Source organism: Pecten maximus, chromosome 2 (genome assembly GCF_902652985.1).
Source record: "Pecten maximus chromosome 2, xPecMax1.1, whole genome shotgun sequence".
Taxonomy (NCBI): Eukaryota; Metazoa; Mollusca; class Bivalvia; order Pectinida; family Pectinidae; genus Pecten; species Pecten maximus.
This window is the reverse complement of record NC_047016.1, coordinates 50,123,927-50,146,066: the sequence shown is the minus strand read 5'-3', so window position 1 is coordinate 50,146,066 and position 22,140 is coordinate 50,123,927. Positions and strand designations below refer to the sequence as shown.

The window sequence follows — 22,140 nt, the reverse complement described above, 5'->3', positions numbered from 1 at the left end:
CAATAGAAATCAAACAAATAAAAGTCAAAAATGTGATTTCCCTATATAAACTATAGTAAAGTTTACCCCCTCCCCAGGGGCAAACTTGAGACCCCAGGGTCATGAAATTTACAATTCTGGTAAAGCACCTTAAGACCCTTCCATCTATGAAGAGTGTTTGATTCCACCATATCTGAGAGTAGAGAACAGGATTTTTGAAGTTTTAATCAATTTGACCCTTTTTAGCCCCGTCCCTCAGGCCCCTGGGGGGTTGGGACCATATAATTTACAATTTAGATTAGGTCACTTGAGACTTTGTCTCAGGTGACCTAAAAACAGGTGTCAAAAATCTCTATGAAATTTTGTGCTTTTATAAAATGAAATTATATACAAAATGTACTGAAGAATTTTTATTAGAAACTCCCCTCTCCACTATTGACAAAATTTCATTATAAGTATTATATGAGTGTGGGAGATAGGTATGTTGTATACGAGACACTCCATCTATGTACATGTATATATATATACCAATATCATCAGTCTCTAATATATCTATATGAATGATCTCTTCATGTGTTAAACTCAAAGAAATTTCACGCACCACCAAATATGGAAATAAACTCTTTTCTACCCATATTATGTTTGCAAGATTTGGCCCATGGAGAAAATTCCATTAGTTTATTTCACAATATTTCAAACTCTTATAAGTTGTGAGGTACTAAACTCTATCAAATGAGGGCTGTTCATGCTGTCTCGGAAAGTTTGTGGTTACCAAGTCCATCACTGTGTTTATATGAATCAAAATTAAATACAAATTTCCTTACAAGCTCTTTACATAATGTTCTTTTGAAATACCAAGACTCGATGAATGATGTGATACAAATGTATATAGAGTAAAAAGGGCTAACTCGGTCTACAAGATATTTGTCATCGAAGATATGGATAATTATTCCATGTTCAGTTAATGGTAGTTATTTTTTTAACTATACATGAAGATGAGTATGTTTTAAACATAATAAGGCCATTTTACTGATCCTGTAATCCTGGATTTTGTTTTTAAGATCAGCCATTTTTCTGTTCCTGTAATCTGTATATCGGCCATTTCACTGTTCCTGTAATCTTGTTTTTTAGATCGGCCATTTCACTGTAGGACGTTCCTGTAATCTTTAGATCGGCCATTTTACTGTCCCTGTAATCTTGTTTTTTAGATTTGTCATTTCACTGATCCTGTAATCTTGTTTTTTAGATTTGTCATTTCACTGATCCTGTAACCTTGTTTTTTAGATTGGTAATTTCACTGTACGACGTTCCTGTAAATCTTGTACTTTCAGATCGGCTTTGACCATTCCTGTAATCTTGTTTTTTATATCGGCCTTTTTTCTGTTCCTGTAATCCTGTTCTTTCAGATCAGCCATTTGATCGTTCCTGTATTCCTGTTTTTTAGATTGAAAAGATCTGGCTGGTATTTTTTAATTTCTTGACTTTCATTTGTTAGAGGACAAAGCGCTCAGCAACACAAAAATTAATTTTGATTTTTAGTCAATTGAACGTTATATTTTTGACAGGCATAGGGAAAGATCAGATCAATGTTTTGATTTTATGTCAGAAGGGAATACCACTGTGGTGGTCACACAGCTTTCACTCTATAAACTGAAAATTCCACAGGTCTTGATTGGCATGTAGAGCCATACCACATGAACAAGAGAGAGGGGGTAAATTTATTAATTCTGCTATTATAAAGTGCCTGATCTAGTCTGAAGTATTTTTGAAGCACTGAACACAACACAGATACCCAAGAACACGTTTGCCCATCTTGAGTGACTCCAGTAAATTTTGCAGGGCACTGGCCGCACTCGCTGATTTTAGGGGCAATTATTCCGAAACCTTGTCCAGTCTTGGTACATATTTCCTACATGCAACTATACTGGCTTAAACAGTTGTAAAACCATGCCTGTTTTTAAATTTCTTACTACTATTCTCAGTTTATCTTTGAAATTCACTCTACCTTCATTTAAAATTGTCTACTCGCTACTTTGTTCGTGTCTTTACTATATAATCTATGTTGGTTAGGATTCTGTCACAAAAGCAAGAAATCCATTGTTTAAATATTCACTGACAGCAACACATTCTATTTGGTGATGGCTGTAATAATGACACAAACATCACAAAATGCATTTTTCTGGTCCCAAGTTAAATCAATTTTCCTTAAATTCTTGTAATTTCTTAACTGACAACTTTTCCTTAGGAAAGCATTATTATTGGAGGTATAATGAAAAAAACCTTAAAACTTTCCAGAAATTATGTACCCCCCTGTAATTTGTGCAGTTTTTTTGTACTGAAATAAAGTTAGGAGTGCGCAAATGCTTAACCATGGAAAATGTTTGAAATTAAATTTCAAAAGTTAAAGTTATGGTCGTTAAGGAAACTTGAGCAAGGCCAATTCTGACAGTATCCAAACAGGGTTCCATGACAATGATGTATGTATGTACAATGTATGCAGTGTATCATTGGCCAATAGTCTCCATGACCTACGTTACAGATATGTTTGGAGACTAAATTAACAAGAGGCCCAATGGGCCTGTATCGCTCACCTGGCTCTACAGCAACTTTGAAGTTGCTTGAGGTCATTTCTACAGATACTATGCTGATTACTTCTTTATTCAAATATCACAGTAAGCTAAGTTTATTCATATTAATAAATTTTCTAGTCCTCCATTCAAGCATTTTATTGGCCTAATATCAGCTCTCAGAGGCTCTTGGCTATCGCAAAATTATTGTTTACGGATTTAAGCCGATTTCACCCCTGTGACCTTGAATGTAGGTCAAGGTCATTCATTTGAACAAACTTGGTAGCCCTTCACCCCAGCATGCTAAAAGCCTAATATCAAGTCCCTAGGCCTCTTGGCTATTGAAAGAAGTTGTTTGAAGATTATAGCCTATTTGACCCTGTGATCTTTAGTGAAGGTCAAGGTCATTCATTTGAACAAACTCTGTAGCCCTTCACCCCAGCATGCTACAGGCCCAATATCAAGTCCTTGGGCCTCTTGGTTATTGAGAAGAAGTTGTTTGAAGATTATAGCCTATTTGACCCATGTGACCTTATAAATGAAGGTCAATGTCATTTATTTGAACAAACTTTGTAGCCCTTTACCCTAGCATGCTACAGACCCAATAACAAGTCCCTGGGCCTCTTGGTTATTGAGAATAGGTTGTTTGAAGATTATAGCCTATTTGACCCCTGTGACCTTGAATGAAGGTCAAGGTCATTTATTTGAACAAACTTTGTAGCCCTTCACCCTAGCATGCTACAGACCCAATACCAAGTCCCTGGGCCTCTTGGCTATTGAAAGAAGTCGTTTGAAGATTATAGCCTATTTGACCCCTGTGACCTTTAGTGAAGGTCAAGGTCTTTCATTTGAACAAACTTTGTAGCCATTTACCCCAGCATGCTACAGGCCCAATATCAAGTTCCTGGGCCTCTTGGTTATAGAGAAGAAGTCGTTTGAAGATTATAGCCTATTTGACCCATGTGACCTTGAATGAAGGTCAAGGTCATTTATTTGAACAAACTTTGTAGCCCTTCACCCCAGCATGCTACAGGCCCAATGTCAAGTCCCTGGGCCTCTTGGTTATTGAGAAGAAGTCGTTTGAAGACTATAGCCTATTTGACCCATGTGACCTTGAATGAAGGTCAAGGTCATTTATTTGAACAAACTTTGTAGCCCTTCACCCCAGCATGCTACAGGCCCAATATCAAGTCCCTGGGCCTCTTGGTTATTGAGAAGAAGTTGTTTAAATAAAAAAGTTGAAGCCGGACGGCCGGCCGGACGATGGTCACCGCACCACGGCATAAGCTCACTAGCCCTTCGGGCAGGTGAGCTAAAAACCAAAATGTCCTGTTCTAAGAAGCATTAAACAGAATCTTGCTACAAAGACCATCTGAACACTACGGATACATTCACTTTATAAGAGGTTTTTGAGTTATTGAGTGTTTGAATTTTATGCAATGCTTTCAGACAAAACTGTTGTTATGCCCGTCTGTCAAGTGAACACCGGTGAAGACATATGACTATTTTTTCGAAGGCCCCAAACTTGTACAAAATATTGTATATCTTTACAAGACTGGTGTTTTTTTTCCCAGCCCTGATTGGATGAATGATGTCATGTGACGAGAAGGTGGTTGGATGGCACAGTGGTAACACACTTGCCTTTCACCTGGGCGGCTGGGTTTGATTCTCCGATTGGGCGTGGAAAGGTATGGGGTCACCTGCCCGTCCACATACAGACCCATTTCCTCCCACAGTAAGACCCTTCGCGCTTCCATCGGGGTCAACAAGCGTGATTAATATAAATTAATATAACTTGTTTCGCAACTGTTGTAAAATAAATAAAGTTTACGTGTGACGAGTCTGTAAATCTGTTACAGACCTTGTTCAATGAATAGAAAAGTGTTACAGACCTTGGGCATTATGACATCATAAACACAATACAATATATTGACTGGGTTTGTCATCACGGTATGCCTTCACAGAGTCACGACGGTACACATGGGAATCTAGTAGGTTGACATATGTGACATAGTTAAACAATGGTTACAAAAAGACTTTAGTTTCGGTCTATCACTGATTTACGGACCTGGTCTGAACATTATTCCCTCACTTGATTGCACTGATGTCCTGAATGCCTTAAGATTTGATAGGAAAAGCCTCAAGAAATGACAATGAGAGTGTACGAGGGTTATTCATCAAATTCTCTCACTACACATCTCCAATACAAACAGTGAATACAATAGCACAGAGCCTTGGCACACCGTAAAAGACATTTTTAAATAGAATATATAAAATTGTAACCTGAAGCAAGTAAAGCATTGGTTAAAGTGCGGAAATATCCAAACATCAGATTATTGGAGACTGACCATTATAACCAATTTTCACTCTTTACTTAATCATATTTTGTTTTCAAAGCACTCTTTTTCAAAATTAAGATTTTTCCTACATTTTCAAACGTACCCTAACAGGTATTTTGCCAATTTCTCTGTGCTAGTCTTCACTCAAATTTCTCCTACACTTCTCTTAATTTCAGAAGTTTTTAAAAACTGGCTAATACACAGTTCAAACATTTTTTATGCATGAACATTTAACAGATATACTCTCATTAACATTTCATCAAAAACCAAACACAGAAACCTCAGTATTTACTGATGAAAGTGTCCTGTTGATATGTCCCTATGGCTGTATACCATAAACTATACTTGGTCCATGAGCTAAAGCAATTTTACTGGTAGTGTAAGGAGAACGCCGGTCTCTAATTACAATAGTGTTTACACAGTAGGGGTAGACTATATCAGTTGAGAAATGAAAGTAAAATGCATCAACTCATAGACTTGATTTTTAGACATTTCAATCATCACGACCTAGCTTTCCCAACCAATAACACTGTCAATGTTATCTCAAACCCATCGACATGATCTTAAAAGTTTTCACCAACAACTCAAAACATCCATTTGCGATCTAAATGTAACATTTTATTTATCATGTAATAACTTTGTATATACAACCATATATAGTAATATATTATCCTAAACCATCAAGTAGCAATGGCTCATTTTTCTATTTAAGCAATAATATAATTAACATTTTTGGTTGTTAGCAAAAAATAAAATCCAAGACTTTTATGTTGTTGAAACAGTAAAACACATTATCTTATTATATATATATTTTTTTATACCCAGGAGGTATTGGAAAATTTAAATTCAAAACCTTGACCTTGAACCATGAATTGATATTTCAAACTATAAATAGTATCGGTTGTGTAGCATCATAAACGATATAATTCAAAATGTTTTCACTCTTTCTTCACTCCTGTGAAATCTGACTCGCTAATCAATTTAAAGATTAACTGTTTAGCAAATGTGTCAGAATTTCCAATAAATATGTTTCAACATTGAAGTTTAAAATCCTATCTGGCATGTCCCCTGGATTATCTGTTTCTATCATTAACATTAGCTTCCATTTTTTGTTTCACAAAACATTACCTCCTTGATCGGATAAATCTATACCTGACAAAACATGAAGGAGATATTTTAATGATCATTTAACATTTAATACAATCAACAGTGAATTTCGACATCCATGGTTTCAAAATCTGACAAGTATTGATATTTGAACATCTACACAATTTCAGTAAACTGATAGGAATTTCTTTCATATTGAATATTTTAACCACTAATGACAATGTCAAACTTTTGGCTCAATCACCTCTTCAGAGTCACACAACTCGTCAACTGTATGATGGAATTTTATATTCAATATGTGGCAAAGACTGAATTTATTACTAAATTCACAATTCAAATGTGTATTTGATATTTGCATGTTCTTACAATCATAGTGTTAAAAAATTACGAATAGTTTTTTCCCTTTTTTCTTTTTTTTCCCCTTCTTCTTTTTCTTTTTCCAAACCCTTAAACTTTCGAAATATCAGCAGTTGCTCGATAAGAAGAATCTAATTCACAAGTTGAATTTCGCTCACAGATCTGGTTGAACGATCAAAATGTCTATAATGACAACAGATAGAGTCTATTTAATCTAGTATTTTTGTTAACTTTTCTAGTACATTTGTTTTAATCGTATATATAAATATCTATCTATCTATATGATAAGATTTCTACAAATACAAAATGATTTACCCTTTTTCAGAACAACATAGAGCATCCCCAATATATAACAATAAAACATTTTTTTTACAATATCACAGAGATTTGGCATAATCATAGACTGAATCGTGTCGCTATCACATTCATTTAATACATTTATACAAATTTATATAAATAGCTACCTATATCTCTAAATGTCTTCAATTTCAATTCAGTAGAATAATATAAAAAAAAAATTATAAAATAATTATTTATTTATTTAATCAAATTTAATGATAAAATAATTATTTATCTAAATTAATTTAAATTTAATGATAAAATAATTATTTATTTAAAACAATTTAAATTGAATGATAAAATGATTATTTATTTAAAACAACTTAATAAAATAGGCACTGGAAATTAAGTTCAAATTTTTGTTTAGATTCTTAAAAAAAATCCCTAGAATTTAAACTTGAAAGAAAATTATTACAAGGTTCTTAAAAGCACACCAAATTAGGCAAGAAGAAAATGTTTTTCTAAAATCTGCCATTTCAATATAGAATACATTTCTTACATGGAAACAATATAGAATACATTTCTTACATGGAAACAATATAGAATACATTTCTTACATGGAAACAATATAGAATACATTTCTTACATGGAAACAAGTAATTATGCCTTTTAAAGAGGAAAAGCTATCTAATTCAGGAATAATACGCGATTTATGAAGAAAACATATTTGATTAATAAATTCCTTATGGGAAATTATTCCAAGAATAAAAAAGTCTATAACATAACTAGTGAAGTTTGTAAATGGAAGTAATTTTTTTAAATCGGGTCAATTTTAATGTGAATTGTGTGAATGAAATGAACTATTTTACAAAAAAAAAAAATGTCTTTAAGAAAAAATGCAGAATCTGTGTAAAGTTTCTAATCTCAGTGCGTGTGTGAATGAGTACATTAACATGATACAATTGAGAATAACGTCATACAATAAGTTATACCTAATACACGATTCTATAAATAGATCTCAATGGCAAGTGCTACATATCATACTTTGATAATATTTTCATTAATTTATTTTGCGTAACTTAAATCAAAATAGCATTTAATAACAAAACCTAAACCAGCTAATCTTTAGTCCTATTTACGGTATGATGGCCAATATTGACAATAAAAAGTAATTGTTGTTAAAATCATTATATTAATATATTTACCGAAAATTTGATAGTTTGATATCTTTTTTTTTTTTTTTTTTTTTAAATTATCTATTTTTAATTTTAAATAATTGTTTCCGAAAACTACTAAATGCAGCCGTTACTGATTAATTAAAACTTTTTTCAATGAATACTCATCTATAAAAGATATCATTTTCCCAATACACAGAGGCATTGAGTAGGTGTACAGACATTCTACAGATAGGAGATCACCCGTTCCTCAACCTCTCCATCTCTCTCTAACACATACTGACTGCTGTCATAAAATACTCCAATCAAACGGCCCAGTTTCAGCCAATGAAAGACTTCCTTTAAATCACCTGGTATTTCTTATATAATTATATATCAACAAATAATCTTGATTCCATTTCCAACAAAATGGTGAAAATCCCAGAATCAAAATTGTCATGAGTTCATTTAGCACAGATGTCGCCTGTAACGAGTTCACAGAGCTAAAATGCCTAGCCAAAGTTCAATCAGCATCAGGTCAAAGTTCAAAGTTCACTCAGTGGTAGACATAATAGTTGGAGCCGTCATCATGAGCATTGAAGTATCCGGGCAGGGTGTAACCTGGAAGTACAGAAAAAAGAGCTCAGGTCACGGGCTTCAAAACACACAGTGCAAAATGCTTCAAAAAAATCTAAACGAATTGTACAAATAAAAAATTTTCATTTTCATTTTTTAATATCTGAATAATAATTTAAACTTTAATCTTGAAAGAAACTTTATTGAATAAAAAAAAAAAAAAAAAAATCTGGAGTTTTTGTTTGGAAACACGAATGACATTATCTTGACTTGTTTTTAGTTTTTTTACTACAAATTTCATCTTTATTTTTTCATTGATTGATTTTGATATTTAGATTGTTTCAATCTTTTAAAACAATGTTCTTTTTAAATAAATTTTGAAAATTTTGAAAAATATGAATTTGGAAGGGAAGTATTCTGGAGCACCCTGCCCGTTACTGCAAAGCAAGTAATTGTCAGTACAGCACAAAAATATACGGTACAACAAATACTACAACACATGGATTATTGTTAGTCACAAGTCGATCAGCATAAGTTATAAACAGAGTCACACACCCTCAGTCACTCAACACAAATGCTAAAATGATCTGGTTTCAATTTGTCACATGTACTGCCAGCCTAATATCATATGGAGTCAGCAATTCGTCATGGGTACGTCTCCTGTTTGTAAGGGGCTACTTTTCTATCATCAAATTGCATTTTTATTCTAATGTCTTTGAATGTCACTTATGATGATGCTTTTGAACAATTCTGAAATACCATGTATACTGAATGTAATTGAAAAACTGTCTTTTAAATTTAGTTTTTTTGTATATATGTCATTCTGGATTAATCGTCCATGATATTTTTCATTAGTGTGGTCACATTTACTGATAACCAGTTCAGTGTGGTCACATTTACTGATAACCAGTTCAGTGTGGTCACATTTACTGATAACCAGTTCAGTGTGGTCACATTTACTGATAACCAGTTTAGTGTGGTCACATTTACTGATAACCAGTTCAGTGTGGTCACATTTACTGATAACCAGTTTAGTGTGGTCACATTTACTGATAACCAGTTCAGTGTGGTCACATTTACTGATAACCAGTTTAGTGTGGTCACAATTACTGATAACCAGTTCAGTGTGGTCACATTTACTGATAACCAGTTTAGTGTGGTCACATTACTGATAACCAGTTCAGTGTGGTCACATTTACTGATAACCAGTTCAGTGTGGTAACATTTACTGATAACCAGTTCAGTGTGGTCACATTTACTGATAACCAGTTCAGTGTGGTCACATTTACTGATAACCAGTTCAGTGTGGTCACATTTACTGATAACCCGTTCAGTGTGGTCACATTTACTGATAACCAGTTTAGTGTGGTCACATTTACTGATAACCAGTTCAGTGTGGTCACATTTACTGATAACCAGTTCAGTGTGGTCACATTTACTGATAACCAGTTTAGTGTGGTCACATTTACTGATAACCAGTTCAGTGTGGTCACATTTACTGATAACCAGTTTAGTGTGGTCACATTTACTGATAACCAGTTCAGTGTGGTCACATTTACTGATAACCAGTTCAGTGTGGTCACATTTACTGATAACCAGTTCAGTGTGGTCACATTTACTGATAACCAGTTCAGTGTGGTCACATTTACTGATAACCAGTTCAGTGTGGTCACATTTACTGATAACCAGTTCAGTGTGGTCACATTTACTGATAACCAGTTCAGTGTGGTCACATTTACTGATAACCAGTTCAGTGTGGTCACATTTACTGATAACCAGTTCAGTGTGGTCACATTTACTGATAACCAGTTCAGTGTGGTCACATTTACTGATAACCAGTTCAGTGTGGTCACATTTACTGATAACCAGTTCAGTGTGGTCACATTTACTGATAACCAGTTCAGTGTGGTCACATTTACTGATAACCAGTTCAGTGTGGTCACATTTACTGATAACCAGTTCAGTGTGGTCACATTTACTGATAACCAGTTCAGTGTGGTCACATTTACTGATAACCAGTTCAGTGTGGTCACATTTACTGATAACCAGTTCAGTGTGGTCACATTTACTGATAACCAGTTCAGTGTGGTCACATTTACTGATAACCAGTTCAGTGTGGTCACATTAACTGATAACCAGTTCAGTGTGGCCACGTTTACTGATAACCCGTTCAGTGTGGTCACATTTACTGATAACCAGGTCAGTGTGGTCACATTTACTGATAACCAGTTCAGTGTGGTCACATTTACTGATAACCAGTTTAATGTGGTCACATTTACTGATAACCAGTTTCCTTACATAGTACACTAAAGCTGAAACTTGAATCAAATATGTCTTGATATGGTAGGATCATGACCAGAATTTGCTTCAGTCTATCCAGCTGTACAAATAGGTATCAGTATGCTTACAGGATATCTAACAGAATATCCGGCAAGAAAAAATTTTTCACAAAAAAAAATTTAGGGGCACCCCTTTTCTAACCTTATTTCACTTTTTAAAACCAAGGGGAAAAAAAATTTTCTTTCGATAAAATGGGTTTAATTTTTAAACCTTTCTTGGGAATTTTTGATAACCTTTTTAGGGGTCAAACTAAAACCTTTTCCTTCCCAAAAAAATTTTTGATACCCAGGGGTTTTCAAGTAACCTTCATTGGCACATTTTTGAAAAATTCGGGGAAATTTAGATAACCTTAAAATTACTAAACATTTAAAGAAAAAATTAGGGGTTTACAATGATAACCTTTATTTCAATTTTCGAAAAAAATTTCAGGGGTCACAATGAAAAAACTTACTTTACTAAACCCCAGGGAAACTGAAAAATTTTCTTTCGAAACCATTCGTGTTGGGGTTTTTGAAAACCCGTTAGGGCCAATTTACGTAACCCTTTTTGGGGTCCTTTTCTGAAAAATTTTTTGGGACATTTTCTATACCCCCAAATAGTGAGAGAGACATTGACTCAAACTCTAAATAAACATAATGACAAAATACTCTCAGGAATCACAATGACTCAACCTCTAAACTCTAACTAAACACAAAGAAAAAATACTCTCAGGAATCACAATGACTCAAACTCTAAACTCTCACTAAACACAAAGAAAAAATACTCTCAGGAATCACAATGACTCAACCTCTAAACTCTCACTAAACACAAAGAAAAATTTTACTCTCAGGAATCATAATGACTCAACCTCTAAACTCTCACTAAACACAAAGAAAAAATACTCTCAGGAATCACAATGACTCAACCGCTAAACTCTAACAAAACACAAAACAAAGAAAAAATACTCTCAGGAATCACAATGACTCAACCGCTAAACTCTAACAAAACACAAACAAAGAAAAAATACTCTCAGGAATCACAATGACTAAACCTCTAAACTCTCACTAAACACAAAGAATAAAATACTCTCAGGAATCATAATGACTCAACCTCTAAACTCTAACTAAACACAAAGAAAAACACAATGACAAAATACTCTCAGGAATCACAATATAGTGTTGTGTAGGAAACAAGACTTTAGGGAAACCTGAAAATTGTACTGTATAATCATACTATCCTACTTGACCAAAAATATCCCCAGCACATACATTAATACTATCAGGATTCTCAGAATAAAACATTACCACCTTTGTAGCATGTAATTTTCTTCATTGCTCTGAAATCTTGTGTTTTACATCAAACTCTGTTGGAAAGAGAACAAAAGCGCCAACATAATCAAGAATTTTCATTGTTTAACATAAATATTACACCTGTTAATCATGACTACCTGACTCAGGTGAGGCACACAGGTGTAAAAGAACCAATCGCTGTATGGTACTATAGATATCAAAAGACAAGGAAATCCTGTTGGCTAAAAAGCCACTAAACAAAATTATTTATAATCCTGACTGCAAAACAACTTGTTTTAAGCCCAAGATTAAATCTTTCAACAGCTCAAAAATCATTTCAAAGGTTAACAAGAAAATTCCATAGTGATTAATCATCTCAGAAACTATGACGAACAAAAGACTGTCTCGGGGCAATGTCAAACAATCTTTTATCCAATCCTCTATTCATTAGGTCGATTCATCCGCCAACAGTGTGATTTTGAATTTTTTTATACATTAAAATGTAGTTATCAATGTTCTGTTAAATGAAATATATGTACTGTGTCATCCAAAAATAAGTCCCTGCCCACAACTAAGCCAGTTATTATGACTTTCTTCATTTTTGCAGAATCAGCAGTTTTAAAATAGTACTAAGCTAACAGTGGTTCACATATAATATTATATGCACTTAAAAAAATTTCATACTATACTAGCTTGTGGATAAATATGGTACTTAGCTTTTACTCTAGAGGAAGAGGCTAACTTGAGGATATATACTGTACTTAAAACTTTTACACTAAAGGAGGGGGCTAACTTGATGATAATTACGGTACTAAACTTTTACACTAAAGGAAGGGGCTAACTTAATGATAATTATGGTACTAAACTTTTACACTAAAGGAAGGGGCTAACTTGATGATAATTATGGTACTAAACTTTTACACTAAAGGAGGGGGCTAACTTGAGGATAAATACGGTACTAAACTTTTACACTAAAGGAAGGGGCTAACTTGAGGATAAATACGGTACTAAACTTTAACACTAGAGGGGGAGGCTAATTTGAGGATAAACATGGTACTAAACTTTTACTCTAAAGGAAGGGGCTAACTTAAGGATAAATACGGTATCTATATATTACAATAAAATGTCTCTTTTTTGCCAAGACTTTTCTTAAAAGTATTTGACCCTCCATTCATTTAAACATCATTAACTTCCCTTCACCTTCAACCTTTAATGATTAAAGACCAAATAATTATTAAATTGAATTATTTGGCTACTGTATCTCCTCATTAGGACATTCCTAGAAGGACTAAACAGCTGTATGATGTCCTTAACATCACAGATGAGTCTTAGAAGGATGAAACAGCTGTATGATGTCCCTAACATCACAGACGAGTCTAAGAAGGATGAAACAGCTGTATGATGTCCCTAACATCACTGACGTGTCCTAGAAGGACGAAACAGTTGTATGATGTCCATAACATCACAGATGAGTCTTAGAAGGATGGAACAGCTGTATGATGTCCCTAAAATTGCTGACAAGTCATAAAAGGTTGGAACAGCTATATGATGTCCCTAACATCACTGATGAGTCCTAGAAGGTTGAAACAGTGGTATGATGTCCCTAACATCACTGACAAGTCCTAGAAGGACTAAACAGCTGTATGATGTCCCTAACATCACTGACGAGTCCTAGAAGGACAAATAGTTGTATGATGTCCCTAACATCACTGACGAGTCCTAGAAGGACAAAACAGTTGTATGATGTCCCTAACATCACTGACAAGTCCTAGAAGGATGGAACAGCTGTATGATGTCCCTAACAACACTGACGAGTTTTAGAAGGATGAAACAGCCGTATGATAAAATTAAATTTATTATCAGCTTTATTGCACCTATGAATTTCAATTTGTATTTAAAGGCATTGATATCTCGTGCATCTTTCGATAGTCGGTCAGTGGCTTTATTCTCTATATAGAATTTGCCATCAAAACTGATATTGCACAGTTTCTAAAAGAAATATGTGAAAAAGTCAAGGACTTTCTGAGAAATAGCAGTAACAAGGATTGTTTAAAGATAACATCACAGACAAAGAGTGCTTTGATCTTCCAGATTGTGGGTGTAAAAATACGGGATTGATAACGTCCTCGAATCACCACAAAAGAGGCTGAAAGACACGAGCCGATGTCATATCAAACATAAGTGTACTGAGGGGTCCAGTAAGTTTGATATAAAACAAATAACGCTCAATTCAAAACACTTATGTTCTATTTCAGATAAAAAAACAATGGAGATGAGAAAACTATTGAAGTCAATATCTATGACTGGTTATCTTGACGAGGCTATGATATACTGTACCAACATTTTAAACCTATAGAATGAGAAAGAACATCCAAAAAATAAATAAATAAATAAAAATAAAATAGATTTCATTAACATGTATGTGTATGTTGGAGTTGAATATTGTAAATTGATTATTTTGAACCTGTTATAAGCAAGAAGAGTGTTGATCAAATTTCAATTCCAGGATATTAGAACGATGATATTTCTGTATTTCATCGTTATCAACATCATCAAGCTGTCATATCAAATCTATAAACGGCCTTTTGAGGATACACAATGAGGATACACAATGACATTGATCGTCGTGAAGTTGGATCGGGATTAATTAGAAATCAAATCAAAGCAGAGAATACCTTCAAATGAAAAGTCTCCATATTTCTTAGAATTAGAATTAGAGTTAGAATTGTTTACGTGAAAACAAAGCAATTTGAGTGAACTTCACCTGCTATGAAATGAAGGTATTCGGTAACCAACTGCTGTTTTCATTTGTGAAGGGTTCAATGTTCTCAAAACAAACAAGGTCATATGAGGACAGCAAACTACATTTGCAGGTGTTAAGGGAGATAATTTTAGTGCTAGAAAAATCAGATGAAAAAAAAAATTAGTTTAAAGATATGAAGTGTTACAATGCAGTAGATTAATTCTTTGTCAGTTTATTGTGGGTCAAGTAAAAGGATAGATTTAGAACGCTCTTGAATCTGCAACAGGTCAACATTACCAAAGCTAAATACCTCTTTAAAAGTAGCAGGTTGATGTCACTTGGTATACATATAAATATACGTCAAACACACATTTTAAGGGTCGGAATAGAGTCACATTACATCAAATTGCTCACCAATAACCTCTCCTTTTTTAAACATTTTCCATTTGCCGGAAACGTAAGTTGGTATTGCACCTGTGTTTTTTCCCTGTTATTTCACACAATACTCTAATTTAATTAAAGGTGTTTTTTCCCTGTTATTTCACACAATACTCTAATTTAATTAAAGGTATATTCCCCTGTTATTTAATTAACACAATACTCTAATTTAATTAACGGTGTATTTTCCCTAGCTGTTATTTTTCACAATACTCTAATTTAATTAAAGGTGTTTTTTCTTGTTATTTTTTTTACAATACTCTAACTTAATTAAAGGTGTTTTTTCCCTGTTATTTCACACAATACTCTAATTCAATTAAAGGTGTATTCCACTGTTATTTAATTAACACAATACTCTAACTTAATTAAAGGTGTATTCCCCTGTTATTTAATTCACACAATACTCTAATTTAATTAACGGTGTATTTTCCCTAGCTGTTATTTTTCACAATACTCTAATTTAATTAAAGGTGTTTTTTCCCTGTTATTTAATTAACACAATACTCTAACTTAATTAAAGGTTTATTTTCCCTGTTATTTAATTAACACAATACTCTAATTTAATTAAAGGTGTTTTTTCCCTGTTATTTCACACAATACTCTAACCTAATTAAAGGTGTATTTTCCCTGTTATTTAATTAACACAATACTCTAATTTAATTAAAGGTGTTTTTTCCTGTTATTTTTTACAATACTCTAATTTAATTGAAGGTGTTTTTTCCCTGTTATTTCACACAATACTCTAACTTAATTAAAGGTGTATTTTCCCTAGCTGTTATTTTTTTACAATACTCTAACTTAATTAAAGGTATTTTTTCACCTGTTATTTTTTTACAATACTCTAATTTAATTAAAGGTGTTTTTTCACCTGTTATTTCACACAATACTCTAACTTAATTAAAGGTGTATTTTCCCTGTTATTTTACACAATAAGTATACAGGATGTATCATCACACTGACATCCCATGCCGATAATTCTAACCAAATTTGATTATTTTTAATTCAAACCAAATTATCCTGAAAACTATAGTAAAGTTTTCCCCCTCCGCAGAGGGGCATTTGATCCTAACATATCTGGATATTGAGAAGATTTTTTGAAATTTCTGTCAATTTGACTCCTTTTCACCCCGCCCCTCAGGCCCCTGGGGGAATGGGAACAATATACGGTGTAATTAACAATTCTGGTCAAACTTTCATGGCCATGGCAGGTTTCTGCAACATTTCATCGAAATTGGCTCAGGGGTTTTGGAGAAGAAGTCGAAAATGGCCAGATGGTTTCTGCAAAATTTAATTGAAATTGGATCAGGGGTTTTAAGTCAAAAATGACATTTTTTTATAGACAAAAGTTGAAAATGTCCTGATCAAAAAAAGAGTCTTACCAAATTAATATCTCAGTCTTTTAAGCATCACAAGATCTATGTGTACTCTTGATAAGCAGTGCCGTCCTGGTGATGTAATCGGACGTCAGCGAGCATTAGTGTGTTGTATTAGTATACTCGCAACTCATCATTGACAATATGTCAGTGTGTCAATAGTGATTTGGCAGAAATTTCGGGAGTTGTCCCAACTGTACAAAGCAATGTTGTATTTAACACTGATACATAAACACCAGTCAATTTGGTTACGTTCTCAGTTCACACGTATCTATCAAGACATATTAACGTTATCAAGGAACATGAAGTTCTACAATTTCACTAAAATCAAACAGAAAATTGTAATTTCCTTTTTCTTCAATCAACATGCTGTAAAAACAGTTCCTCTCAGATCCAAGATATCATTCCAGATTGATTTTAGAAAGTAAAGTTGACAGCACATTGGTATGTGTTTCTAAATTTATAACGCTAGCGTTTCCTTACTGACACATGCAATAATCCCTTTAATAAAACACACAGGCCTATAATTAGCTGTAGCGGAGATTGTATATCTGTGCCCGATAAAGGCTAATCACCTGCCTTTGACAAATCTTAATCTCTTCATTTTTTGTTTTGTACTTTTCTTGAATTTACCATATATCACGGTGAGAAACCTGTCAACTCCCATTAAATCGCGCAATGGTAATACTAGCTGTTACGGATATCTGACTTAGATGTAAATACACAATTAGTTTCTTGTCATCACGTATGCATTGGAAATTAAAGACAGGCTTTTAATGGAGACAAAATATTCTTTTTACTTATTAGAGAAAAATAAATTTTTAAGGATTTCTTTTAAAAGGTGTTATGGAATTTCTTAGAAAAGCTCTAGTATTGTAAAATTAAAATGTCAATGTGATTATTAGTTACGCTTCAGTGACAAACTGTAAAATAACACAGGTCTGTATAACTGAATCTTCCATCAATCATTTGTACATACAACTGTTAATTTGTACAAAATAGGTCATTTGTACAACAGCTGACATTTAAAACATTCTAAGCTTTATTCAATCACCCATCCCTGTATAGCTGTCTATTTCTATAACTATAGGTAGACTAACACATCAGATAACACCACCCCATCACATGTGTACTACCCATCAGTAACAGCTGTCTATCAGTATAACTAGGTAAACTTTTACCAGATAACACCACCCCATCACATGTGTACTACCCATCATTACAGCTGTCTATTTGTATAACTAGGTAAACTTTTACCAGATAACACCACCCCATCACATGTGTACTACCCATCATTACAGCTGTATATCTGTATAACTGGGTAGACCAACACATCACCACCCCTTCACATGTATACTACCCATCATTACAGCTGTATATCTGTATAACTGGGTAGACTAATACAAGATAACACCACCCCATCACATGTGTACAGTACTACCCATCATTACAGCTGTATATCTGTATAACTAGGTAGACTAATACAAGATAACACCACCCCATCACATGTGTACTACCCATCATTACAGCTGTATATCTGTATAACTGGGTAGACTAATACAAGATAACACCACCCCATCACATGTGTACTACCCATCAGTACAGCTGTATATCTGTATAACTGGGTAGACTAACACATCACCACCCCTTCACATGTATACTAACCATCATTACAGCTGTATATCTGTATAACTAGGTAGACTTATACCAGATAACACCACCCCCATCACATGTGTACTACCCATTATTACAGCTGTCTATTTGTATAACTAGGTAGACTATATTTATACACATTAGTAAACACCACCCCATCACATGTATACCACCCATCATTACAGCTGTCTATCTGTATAACTGGGTAGACTTATACCAGATAACACCACCCCATCACATGTATACTACCCATCATTACAGCTGTATATCTGTATAACTGGGTAGACTTTTACCAGATAACACCACCCCATCACATGTGTACTACCCATCATTACAGCTGTATATCTGTATAACTGGGTAGACTAATACAAGATAACACCACCCCATCACATGTATACTACCCATCAGTACAGCTGTATATCTGTATAACTGGGTAGACTAATACAAGATAACACCACCCCATCACATGTATACTACCCATCAGTACAGCTGTATATCTGTATAACTGGGTAGACAGTTACAAGATAACACCACCCCATTACATGTATACTACCCATCAGTACAGCTGTATATCTGTATAACTGGGTAGACTAATACAAGATAACACCACCCCATCACATGTGTACTACCCATCATTACAGCTGTATATCTGTATAACTGGGTAGACTAATACAAGATAACACCACCCCATCACATGTATACTACCCATCAGTACAGCTGTATATCTGTATAACTGGGTAGACTAATACAAGATAACACCACCCCATCACATGTATACTACCCATCAGTACAGCTGTCTATCTGTATAACTTGGTAGACTAACACATCACCACCCCATCACAGGTGTACTACCCATCACTGTACAGCTGTCTATTTGTATAACTGGGTAGACTAATACAAGATAACACCACCCCATCACATGTATACTACCCATCATTACAGCTGTCTATTTGTATAGCTAGGTAGACTAATACAAGATAACACCACCCCATCACATGTATACTACCCATCATTACAGCTGTCTATCTGTATAACTAGGTAGACTAATACAAGATAACACCACCCCATCACATGTATGCTACCCATTATTACAGCTGTCTATTTGTATAACTCGGTAGACTAATACAAGATAACACCACCCCATCACATGTATGCTACCCATCATTACAGCTGTCTATTTGTATAACTGGGTAGACTAACACATCACCACCCCATCACATGTATACTACCCATCATTACACCTGGGTATCTGTATAACTAGGTAGACTAATACAAGATAACACCACCCCATCACATGTATACTACCCATCATTACAGCTGTCTATTTGTATAACTAGGTAGACTAACACATCACCACCCCATCACATGTATACTACCCATCATTACACCTGTGTATCTGTATAACTAGGTAGACTAATACAAGATAACACCACCATGACATTGATGTATTGTTACTAATTAAGTCTTGTTTTAACACATGGTGCCATTAAAGTAAACTTTTAGTTTCAGTGTTACGCATTACAACATGTCAAACAATCATAACAGCTGACATTCTGTGTAAGAAGTCTGTATCTACAATACATATTCAAACAGCTGGCTTCTTATTCAATTATCATAAGTAATCAAGTTAAAAGCAGTCTGTCCAGAAATAAAAAAAAAAAAAAAAAAACAGGCAAGAACGTATGTTACATTAAGTTTAAAAGATTCACAGACATATATATATTTTATGATTCAGACAGATAGATATGTTAGAGAAGAAGTGAAAGCGTTTATGGCAGTGAGGTTGTTTACGACTCCCTAGTTCCGTGTCCTATCGCCATGGTACTGTAAACATGATAACCATGGTACTACTATAACTACCAAGCCTTACCCTCCCTGATGGGTCGTCCCCCGCGACTTATTACAGAATAAATACAAAATTGACAAGTGTAATATTTCTCTTCATCAAATTGTTTTTGTAATTAACAATATCTTTTTTCTGTTGTTTGAATAAGCTGATTTTTTTCAGACATCCCTTAAAAACAAGATGAATCGGCCAACATATAGTTAGTGTAGTTAGTCATTTTTTTACCAAGAAAAATATCATATTCATTTTGTTGATGGCTAAAACTAAGAAACTGCAAACACAATATGATACATCTAGATTAATGCTTTTCCTTTAAATACAAATTCTCCTTAAGTTTACGCACATGTATTCGTTAATGCAATCCCTTTGAAACAAATAATGTTAATGTTTTAGAGTTTAAGTTTCATAAATACGTGTACTTAAGAGATGTGAAATTTCAGCGCCATGCATCTTCACGTATTTCAATCATTACCTCCCTTTTCACAAATCAGAATCGCACCAGTGTTTGCTCCGAATGTCATACATACTGCCTGGTCAAAGACTTAATCTGACTTCGGACTGTTTTAATTATGTCAAGTCAACACTAAAAAGCAAAGTCAGTTCAGTTAATTTACTGGGAAGAAAACCATCCATCAAGCATGATCTGAGCAAAGAAAGACAACTCTGACAAATCAGTGAATTCACTTTTGTTTTTTGTTTTCTCAACATGCTTATATGGAAAATTTTCCTCTCATGCATATATATATATAACAGAGTTCATCTGATATTGGTTTAATTGGGGACTATACGTACGGTAATCTTATTCAATTACCAAATATTACGATAGTGTGTTTGCATATGTTGAAGCATTTCTTAAATTTTCTTCTATTTCTTTCATTTTGTGAGAAGTAATAATTTTTCATCACATCAGCCACAAACTACTTTGTGAAGATTAAAAGATAAGTAATTTGGATTAAAGTCAAATATTTACCAAACAATACATATTTGATAAATCAATTTCGAAATTGCATAAAAAATCAAATTAATCATTTTGTGACACAAAATGAGGTAATGCTTGCTTTCTTGAAAAACAGATTTGACACGGAATTGATATATATATGTTTATACAATGTCTGATCTCAAAAATGTGCCCCCGTGAAAATGAACTCTGGGAAATAGAGAAATACTCTACCAAGGCATTTGATGCAAATCGCAGTATGGAGAGAGAGATCATTGGTAATAGATGGGCTGATAGTTAGCAAACTCACCCCGAACAGGGGTCATCGCCCTGGAAACGAAACAAAACAGATGATTAGTCAACAAAAACAATATCAGACAATTATATTGGTACATCAATATCAAATGGAAACATTTAAATTACTCTTAGTGAAGATATTTTAAAATTTATTTTCTATATCAAAAGGTTGATAAAAAAAAAATCATTTTCCTCCTGCACATGCATTTCTTTTAAGGGTCTTTAGCATTTTTCTAGAATTTTTTAAATATTGCTAAACATCTCTGTATCCAATCTCTATATATGATCTATAACATTTTCAATGTCCTTTTTTTCTTAAAATATCTGTTTTAAACAATTCCTTCTTAGAATTACAATGGATACTACTATTTTAAATTCCGGTGGATATATTAGTGGAAATAATTATAAAAACATTGGTTTGGTTTGTTTTTGTTTAACGTCCTATTAACAGCCAGGTTCATTTAAGGACGTGCCAGGTTTAGGAGGTGGAGGAAAGCCGGAGTACCCGGAGAAAAAACACCGGCCTACGGTCAGTACCTGGCAACTGTCCCACGTAGGTTTCGAACTCACAACCCAGAGGTGGAGGGCTAGTGTTAAAGTGTCGGGACACCTTAACCACTCGGCCACAACATTGAATTTTAATTTTCATTAAAGACCAGTAATAGTTGAATCATAGCTAAATGCCAAACATTTTATAATACCATACAAATTGCAGGTATACCTTTCACTCTGTTTAATTGTTTTCAAATTGTTACTCCAACTATTCTATCATTTATGCAATGGAGGTAAAAACCTCTAAGTAGCTGCAAAGCTTTACAGCTCAACATTCTGTAAATTTGTATTCAGAATCATAAAAAACATGGTACTTTTTCAATGAAATCACATTA

General features: G+C 33.9%; 1 protein-coding gene across 5 annotated transcripts in view; it reads right to left on the bottom strand.

Annotated features, from left to right (window-relative positions):
- The window catches only part of LOC117322372, a 75,613-nt gene that overhangs the window by 33,643 nt on the left and 19,830 nt on the right, over positions 1–22,140 (bottom strand). For all 5 annotated transcript variants that reach the window (XM_033877243.1, XM_033877241.1, XM_033877240.1 and 2 more), the window contains one exon: positions 21,267–21,286. In XM_033877243.1, coding sequence (XP_033733134.1) covers positions 21,267–21,286 — 20 coding nt within the window. The remainder of the gene's footprint in view (positions 1–21,266; positions 21,287–22,140) is intronic.